This window comes from Otolemur garnettii, unplaced genomic scaffold (genome assembly GCF_000181295.1).
Source record: "Otolemur garnettii isolate 467f Iridium unplaced genomic scaffold, OtoGar3 scaffold00032, whole genome shotgun sequence".
Taxonomy (NCBI): domain Eukaryota; kingdom Metazoa; phylum Chordata; class Mammalia; order Primates; family Galagidae; genus Otolemur; species Otolemur garnettii.
The window spans coordinates 1,944,945-1,955,024 of NW_003852427.1; the positions used below are offsets into that span (position 1 = coordinate 1,944,945).

The 10,080-nt window shown below is 38.9% G+C and overlaps 1 protein-coding gene across 2 annotated transcripts in view; it reads right to left on the reverse strand.

Moving 5' to 3' along the window:
- Nucleotides 1-3,720: 3,720 nt before the first annotated feature.
- Nucleotides 3,721-10,080, reverse strand: part of NEK4 (NIMA related kinase 4) — a 35,091-nt gene continuing 28,731 nt past the window's right edge. For both annotated transcript variants that reach the window (XM_023512984.1, XM_023512983.1), the window contains exon 15: nucleotides 3,721-4,258. In XM_023512984.1, the coding sequence (XP_023368752.1) occupies nucleotides 4,166-4,258 (93 nt within the window). In that variant the 3' untranslated portion in view covers nucleotides 3,721-4,165. The remainder of the gene's footprint in view (nucleotides 4,259-10,080) is intronic.

The window sequence follows — 10,080 nt, forward strand, 5'->3', positions numbered from 1 at the left end:
AAAAAAAAATGAAAAAATAAAATAAAATTAAATTAAATTAAGAAGGCAGAATTAAGACCAAGCATAAGTAAGTATAGGATATGTAATTTAAAGTCAAGGCTTAGAGCCTGTAGCTCAGCGACTAGGGCACCAGCCACATACACTGAAGCAAGCAGGTTTGAGTCCAGCCAGGGCCTGCCAAGCAACAATGACAACTACAACCAAAAATAGCTGGTGTTGTGGCAGGCACCTGTAGTCCCAGCTACTTGGAAGGCTGAGGCAAGAGAATCACTTAAGCCCAAGAGTTAGAGATTGCTGTGCTGTGACACCACGGTATTCCACTGAGGGTGACATAGAAAAACTCTGTCTCAAAAAAATAAAAAGTCAGAAGCTCTCAGGTAGGGTTAAAAATCAAGTTACCTCATGTTCTCACAATGATATCTTAAAAACATAAGGAGCCCTCAGCAGTGAAAAGGTGAGGAATTTGGACATGCCCAAGATAAGTACTTGGTGTGAGCTGCCACACCCTGTCCTTGTTCCCTTAAAGAGACTGCTGAGAGAAGAGAACCACGTAGGGGAGAAGTCCTCACCAGCATTCCTGGGGAATGAGAAGCTATGACTTCTTGCTCCTAAGCTACTGTGCCAGGGCCAAAGATGGAAGGAAATCCCTGGCTCACTGTGGCCATCGCTTCTTGGGCAGATACATGCAATTCTTCTGACTTTCGCGTTCTTGCCTTGGTTTTAGTTTTGAGTGTCTACTTTTTATAGGAAGAGGAAACCAAGCAGATACTGATACAAATGCTTATATAACACAAGGAGCAAGAGCAAGATAAGGCAGATGGAAGCAGAAAGGATAATGATGAAAAGGTCAAATACAGTAGAACCTCCATAGCTGACTACCTCCCTACGTTGACTACCTCAAATTGACCTAATTTGCATAGACTAGACACACATGTACGTGTCAGTACATTAGGCTTAGTTCCTTATGTTGATCACCTCTGTATGCTGACCAATCTGTTACAGTCCTTTGGGTGGTTACCTTATAGAGGTTCTACTGTACTTAATACTAGAAAGCATTAAATGATGCAAAGTGGACATGTCATAGCTGCCAAGATGTTATTGTTAAAAATCATTGTATTGGCCAGGTGCAATGTCTCACACTTGTAATCCTAGCACTGTGGGAGGCCAAAGGTGGGTAGATTGCCTGAGCTCATGGGTCTGAGACCAGCCTGAGCAGGAGTGAGACCCCATCTCTGAAAAAATAGCTGGGCACTGTGGCCAGCGCCTATAGTTCCAGCTACTTGGGAGGCTGAGGCAAGAGATTTGCTTAAGCCCAAGAGTTTGAGGTTGCTGTGAGTTGTGATGCCACGGGACTCTACCAAGGCAACAAATTGAGACTCTGCCTGAAAAAAAGAAAAAAAAAGTCATGAACTGTATGAAGCAGTTTGTTACATGTGTAAGAATTTGGCAAAGCTACCCTCTTAGTAGACCAGGAAACTAACTTACAGCATTTGGCAGATCAGGTAGACGGAAGGAAATTCAGTCTTAATGTTTTTGAAATCAGTTAAAGAAGATGAACAATGAATTAAGCAGTCAAGAAAAAAGAACCACAAATTAACAAAAAGACAGTGGATGAAAACTGAATGAATGTGGGTATTTTGTTGTTGTTTATGACAAGATCTTACACTGTTGCCCAGGCTGGAGTGCAGTAGCACAGTCATAAATCCTTGGGCTCAAACAATACTGCCTTAGTCTCCCAAGCAGGTGAAACTACAGGGTATGTGCCACCATGCCAGGATATTTTTTTTAGAGGCAGGGTCTCACTGTGTTACCCAGGGTCATCCCAAACTCTACCTCAAACAATTCCCCTGCATTGGCCTCCCAAAATCTCTGCCAAAGTGTTGAGATTACCTGTAATGAATGTTTAAACAAAATGAAAAATATACAGCATGACAATAAGAAAAGCATGGGGGAAGAAAATAATATGTACTTTATACCAATAAGTTATTATTGTAAGTGAAATTATTGATTGTCCAGAAAGATGTAGAGAAACATGCAAGAATCAATGAATACCTCAGGGAGACCCAACAGATGGATACATATTTGCTCCCACTTTGGGAACTAGACTACAGTTTTACAAATTGAATTCTACCTAATCTTCAAAGTGAAAGTAAGATCTCAGAAACTTGGCTGTGAGTGTTGTAATGGCAGGGACTATTACTGCTTTATTCACCAATATATCCCTAGCTCCTGACAAAGCACCTGGCGCAGTAAAAACCAAAAATTTGTTAACTGTGCACATTAAGTGACTACAAAGGGAACACTTCATTAGTGTATGTATAATTTGCAAAGTTTGGCCAGGTGTAGTGGTTTACACCTATAATCCTAACACTCTGGGACACTGGAGCAAGTGGAGGATTGTTTGAGCTCAGGAGTTCAAGACCAGACTGAGCAAGAGTAAGACCCTGTCTCTAACAATAGTCAGGCTGTTGTGGCAGGTGCCTGTAGTCCTACCTACTTGGGAGGCTGAGGCAAAAGGATTATTTGAGCCCAAGAGTATGAGGATGCTGTGAGCTATGACGCCATGGCACTCTTAACAAGGGTAAAAAAGTTAAGACTCTATCTTAATGATAATAATAATTTGCAAAGAAAAAAGGTGCATTTTTAATTATAAAAACTGAAAACATTTCTGGAACAGTATTGATTTTCAGAGCCCCTTGAATACAGAAGTGAAAATTTACTCATCAAGACTTGTATTTAAGGCCAGGAGTGGTGGCTCACACCTCTAATCCTAGCACTCTGAGAGGCCAAGGTGGGTGGCTTGCCTGAGCTCACAACTTCAAGATCAGCCTGAGCCAAAGTGAGACCCCTGTCCTAAAAAAAAAAAAAAATAGCTGGGCATAGTGGCAGGTACCTATAGGTGGGAGGCTGAGGCAAAAGAATCTCTTGAGGCTCGTTGCCTATGGCTCAAGTAGCTAAGGCACCAGCCACATACACCTAAGGTGGCAGGTTCGAATCCAGCCTGGGCCCGCCAAACAATAATGATGGCTGCAATCAAAAAATAGCCGGGCGTTGTGGCGGGCGACTGTGGTCCCAGCTACTTGGGGCAGGAGACTTGCTTAAGCCCAGGAGTTGGAGGTTGCTGTGAGCTGTGATGCTACGGCACTCTACCCAGGGGAATAGCTTGAGGCTCTGTCTCAAAAAAAAAAAAGAGAATCTCTTGAGCCTGAGAATTTGAGGTTGCTATAAGCTGTGATGCCACAGCACTCTACTCAGGGCAACAAAGTGAGCCTCTGCCTCAAAAAGAAAAACAGAACACTTGGTATTTAATTTTATAGAAACTGCTTATTTCCTAACTGGGCATTCTCTATAGTCATACATTTAAAATATGGAAAGACAATCACTACATGAATGTACACGAAGACCAATTTCAAGAGATGAACATTAAATATATCCAAAATAACTAAATAGTCCTGGAATTCACTTACAAATTGTTTAGCTAGAAAGGAATTAGTGTTTAAGAAATGTTTTCAGCGATGGAAAAATAAAACTGTGTAAAACATACTGATACACAAAACCAATATATCTCTTAGTTTTATTTTTTTACACCCTAAACGAGGTTCATGTTAAATGACAATAAAATATTAAAAGTCCATCAATGTATAAAAAAGAAATTCACTTGCTTAACTACTAAAAAGAACTTCACATTCTTTAAATGTATTCCCAAAACTGTGAATTGACTTTTTAAAAAAATAACTTACCAATTATTCCCTAAGGTTATTAACAACAGCAGGTAAGACTATTTCATTTGTTTCTCCTATAGCTTTAGTGCAATATAAAACCTCCAACCTAGTATTTTATGGTCCTGTTTTCAAGCTAATTATTACCTTAAAAAAAATAAAGTTCTAGATAGAAAGTTAGTGGCTTGAGGCTCAGTAAATGGTAACCAAACACGATAGATTTGTCCTCATAAGGAGAATATGAAAGCCAAAAGTTTTTCTTTTGTGAGCTTGCTTCATATTACAATGTTCTGTCCATTTTTCTTTTCCAATAAGAAAATTCCAAGGAGATATAAAAGGATGGTGAATGGCCTCTAAATGATTGTTGTGGTTCATTTGTTTCTCTTTTTAAACCCCAAACTTTTGAAAACAGGTCTTTGGTCCTGGCAGCAAATTAGAACAAATTTTCAAAAATTTACATTTTCTTCAAAAAATTTCAACTGGCGAGCTTTCACACTGTAATTCGTATACTTTTCACCCATGTGCTCCCGCAAACATACCTATTTGAGAAACATAAAAAGAAAATCAGTATGTAGTTGAAAACATGTTTCTGTAATCTTAAAGGAAGGGCTTTTCTAAGCATGGTAATGAAGGTGGAAACTAGAAAAATACTAGTAGTTTTGTTTACATAAAAATTTAAAACTAAGATTTTGGCTGGTCATGGTGGCTCATGCCTGTAATCCTAGCACTCTGGGAGGCTGAGGTGACTGGATCTCTTGAGCTCAGGAGATCAAGACCAGCCTGAACAAGAGCAAGACCCCTATCTCTACTAAAAATATGAAAAATTAGTTGGTGGTGTGGCAGGTAGTCCCAGCTACTTAGTAGGCTGAGGCAGGAGGATTGCCTGAACCCAGTTTGAGATAGTGAGTGAGGCCGATGACATGACACTCTAGCCTGGGCAACAGAGTAAGACTTTGTCTCAAAAAAAAAAAAAAAACAACGAAATTGATAAACTTTTAGCTAGAATGACTAAGAAAAAAACAAGACTCAAATTACTAACATTAGAAATTAAAATAGGGTCATTTAGGGCAGGGCACGGTAGCTCACACCTGTAATACTAGTACTCTGGGAGGCCTAGGTGGGTGGATTGCCAGAGCTCACATGTTCAAGACCAGCCTGAGCAAGAGCAAGACCCCATCTCTAAAATTAGCCAGGCATGGTAATAGGCACCTCCAGCTACTCAAGAGGCTAAGACAAAAGAATCACTTGAGCCCAAGAGTCTGAGGTTGCTGTGAGCTGTGATGCCATGGCACTTTACTGAAGGCAACAAAGTGAGACTGTCTCAAAAAACCAGTAAAATGGGGTCATTACTATCAATTCTATAGAATTAAAAATGATTATAAGAGAATTATGAACAATTATATGCCAAAAAGTGTATAATGTAGATGAAATGGACAAATTTATAGAAACAAAACCTAACAGGACTTAAACACATAGAAATAGTAAATCAGAATAGACGTATAACTAGTGAAGGAAATTGAATCAGTAATCAGAAACCTCCCAACAAGGAAAAGCCCTGGACCCAGTGGCTTTGCTGGTGATGGTACTCTCCCAAACATTTGGAGAAAAACTGATGCCAGTCTTTCCCATACTCTTCCAGAGAGTTGAAGAGTACACTTTTTGGTGCTATGGTGTTAAAGCCCAAAGGGCACTATAGGAAAAGAAAAATACATACCAATATCTCTTATGAATACTTATTCAAAAACCTTCAACAAAATCTAGGTTACTGAGGGTTTTTCACCTGTGTTCATGAGAGAAACTCATATGTTTCTCTTATGAGTTGGAAGGTATCCCCTCTTAAAGTGAGACTCTGTCGCAAAATTTTTTTTTAAAGTTTATAAATGCTTAGAATAGTCAAATTCAGAGAAACAGAAGGTAGAAGGTGGTTAGGTTACCAAGGGCTAGTGGTAGGAAGGAATGGATAATTATTGTTTACTGGGTACAGTTTCAGTTTTCAAGGTGAAAAAAGTTCTAAAGATGGATGGTGGTGATAGGTGAACAACAATGTCAATGCCACTAAATTACACACTTAAAAATGGCTAAAATGGTAAATTTTAAGTTATGTATATTTTCCTACAATTTTTTAAAAGTATATATGTGTTGGTGGGCCTATGTCATATAAAAATATAATGTATTTGCCAATAACAATATGAACTGGGTGGGACCAAAGCTGTATTAAGTTAGAAATGACTCTAGATGGTCAAATGAATCCACAGAAACAAATGGAGAGATCCAGAAATTATATATAAGGATTTGTAGAATCCTTATATAGAATCTTCTCTCACTTTCTTTAAGACACATAATATATAGAGTAATAATTATAACAATGTAATGTTGCATTTATAACATTTATAGGTATGATATGCAAAAGAGTATCACAATAAAGGATAAAGGGAATAAGTAACATTTCTATATCTCACTGAATTTAAGTTAGAATAAATTTGAAGCTGAATGTGACAAGTTAAGATGTACTTTTTAAGTCTCAGAGCAACTACTAAGGAAATAACTAGAAAATATATAGTTTAAAAAAATAAAGAAAATACTGCATTAGTATATATTCGCTTAATACAAATAAATCAGAAATACAAGACAAAAAGACATGAGAGATACCAAATGAAATAAATCTAATTGTATCAAAAACATGAAATGTGAATGGTTTCAGGAGTGTCCAACCTTTTTTTTTCTACTGCACCTTGGAAAAAGAAGAGTTGTCTTGGGCCACGCACTAAAAACACAAACACTAATGAAAACTGATGAACAATAAAAAAGGGTTATCCATCATTTTTGCAATGTTCAACATCACAGATAAGCAAAATCGGCCTCAGATAATCTGCATGTTGGACACCCCTTGAAATCCAATCAAAAGGTAAAAGATCCTGATTGGGTATGATGGTTCACACCTGTAATCCTAGCAGTCTGGGAGTCCAGGCAGGTAGAGGTAGATTGAGCCCAGGAACTTGAGACCAGCCTGAGCAAGAGTGATACTCCATCTCTAAAAATAGCCAGGCACTGTGGCAGGCACCTGTAGTCCCAGCTACTAGGGAGGCTAAGGCAAGATGATTGCTTGAGCTCAATACTATTGAGGTTGTTGTAAGCTATGATGTCATGGCACACCACCCAGAGCAACTAAGTGAGACTCTGTCTACCCTCCCCGCCAAAAAGGTAAAGATCCTTAGAATGGATAAGAAAAGATCCAATATTTGCGGTCTACAGGAAACACACATTTGATTCAAAGATACAATATTAGAAATAAAAAGATGGAAAATGATATATATCATATACAAACATCCACCACAAGAAAGCTATCCTAATATCAGAGAAAACAGACTTTAAAATAAGTCTGATATTGGTATAGAGAAAGAGGCACATTTTGTAATGATAAAAAGGTCAATCCATCAGGAAGAGATAACAATTATACAAAAATATGTACCTAGGTTCGGCACCACCCACATACACCTGAGCTGGTGGGTTCAAATCCAGCCCAGGCCTGTCAAACAATGACGGCTGCAACCAAAAAAACAGCTGGGCATTGTGGCAGGCGCCTGTAGTCCCAGCTACTTGGGAGGAGAATTGCTTGAGCCCAGGAGTTGGAGGTTGTGTGAACTGAGATGCCACAGCACTCTACCAAGGGTGACAGCTTGAGGCTCTGTCTCAAAAAAAAAAAAAAAATGCACCTAATCAGAGTACCAAAAACATATGAAGCAAAACCTAAGATGAAGGGAGAAATAAACAATTTAATAGTTAAAAACATCAATACCTCACTTTAAATAGTGGATAACACAACTGGGGAGAAGATCAATAAGGAAACAGAAGATCTGAACAAACTAGACCTAACAGACATCTATAAATATTCCACAGTGACATCTCAAAATACATTCTTCTAAATGCACAAGAAACATTCTCCAAATTAGAACATACAGTAGGCCATAAAACAGAGCTCAGGAACTTTAAAAGAATATATATTCTCTAACCACAATGAAATACTACAAATAAATAACAGAATTGAGGAGGGGCGGCGCCTGTGGCTCAGTGAGTATGGCGTCAGCCCCATATACTGAGGGTAGCAGGTTTGAACCCGGCCCTGGCCAAACTACAACAAAAAAATAGCCAGGCAGGGTGGCACCTGTAGCTCAAAGGAGTAGCGCACAGGCCCTATATGCCAGAGGTAGCAGGTTCAAACCTCAGCTCTGGCCAAAAACTGCAAAAATAAAAATTGCTGGGCATTGTGGCAGGTGCCTGTAGTCCCAGCTACTTGAGAGACTAAGGCAAGAAAATCGGCTAAGTCCAAGAGCTGGAGGTTGCTGTGAGCTGTGACGCCCTGGCACTTTACCGAGGGCAACAAAGTGAGACTCTGTCTCTTAAAAAAAAAAAAAAAAGAATTAAACCACATACTCCCAAATAACAAATCTTACCAAAATAAAAAATATTGTAAAAGAACACTATAACAATTATGTACCAATTAGATAGATAAAGTAGCAAAATTCCTAGAAAGATAGAAACAACTGACTCAAGAAGAAATAGACAATATAACAAGTAAAGACTTTCAATACGTGACCAAAAAAACTACCTACAAAGAAAAGCCCAGGCCCAGATGCCTTCACTGGTGAATTCTATCAAACATTTCAAGAATCATATGAATTCTTCACTAATTCTTCCAAAACAATAAAAGATGAAGGAACACTCTGACATTCATTCTGTGAGGCCAGTATTACTTTGTTAACATAACTGGACAAAAGACATTGCAAGACAAGAAAAAGAAAACTAAAGACAGTATTTCCCATGAATAGGAACACAAAAATCCTAAGAATAATACTAGAAATCTGGGTCCAGCAACATGTAAGGAGTATACATCATGATCAGGTAGGATTTATCCTAGGAATACAAAGCTAGTTTAATACCCCAAAATCAGTTTACCTACCAATAGAGTAAAACAAAAAACCACATAACCCATATATTTATCATACAAATAGAAAGCATTTGACAATCTCCTTTTCATGATAAAAATAGTCAACAAACCAAGACTAGATGAGAACAACTTCTTTTTTTTTCAGTTTTGGCCAGGCAGGGTTTGAACCCGTAACCCCCAGTATATGGGGCCAGACCCTACTTCTTGACCCACAGGTGCTGCCCAGAAGAGAACTTCTTCAATCTGACAATGGACATCCATGAAAAACGCCACAGTCAATGGTGACAAAATGGATATATTCCCTCTAAGAAGGAGCACAAAGATGTCTACTCTTTTTTTTGTTTTTTTGAGACAGAGTTTCACTTTGTCACTCTTGGTAGAGTATCATGGTGTCATAGCTCACAGCAACCTCAAACTCTTGGGCTCTAGCAATTCTCTTGCCTCAGCCTCCAAAGTAGCTGAGACTATAGGCGCCCACCACAATGCCCGGCTATTTTTAGAGACAGGGTGTTGCTCTTCAGGCTGGTCTTGAACCTATGAACTCAGGCCAATCCACCCACCTTAGCCTCCTGGAGTGCTAGGATTACAGGCATGAGCCACTGGGCCAAAGATGTCTATCTACCCTTGCCACTTCTAATCAGCATTGCATTGGAGGCCAGGGCAATTAGGCAAGAAAAGAAGTAAAGGACATCCAGATTGGAAAGCAAACTATTCACAGATGACATGATCCTGTATATAGAAAATCCTGTATATAGAAAATCTTAAGGACTCCACACACACAAAAAAGGCTATCAAACAAAATAAATGAGTTCAAAGTTATAGAATATTAAGATCAATATTTTAAAACATTAAATGTATTTCTATACATTTTCAATGAACAATCCAAAACGAATATTAAAAAAATCCAGCTGGATGCAATGGCTCATGCCTGTAATCCCAGCACTTTAGGACGCTAAGGCAGGAAGATCACTTGAGGCAGTTTGAGACCAGCCTAGGCAACATTATCGAGATGCTATCCTATCAAAAAAAAAAAAAAATGTGGGGTGGTGTCTGTGGCTCAGTGAGTGGGGCATCCCTGAGGATGGTGGGTCTGGGCCCGCCCCAGGCCAAACTGCAACAACAACAAAAAAATAGCTAATTTTTTTTAATACACAATTTAACATGGTTATATTAAACCTATTTAAAAAATCACATTGTACCCACATATGCATGAGTGTATTCATGATCTATGTATATTTGACTTAATAAAATAAAATTAAAAAAAAATAGCGGGGCATTGTGGTGGGCACCTGTGGTCCCAGCTGCTCTGGAGGCTGAGGCAAGAGAATTGCCCCCTAAGCCCAGGAGTTGGAGGTTGCTGTGAGCTGTGACACCACAGCACTCTGCTGAGGGTGACAGAGTGAGACTCTGTCTCTA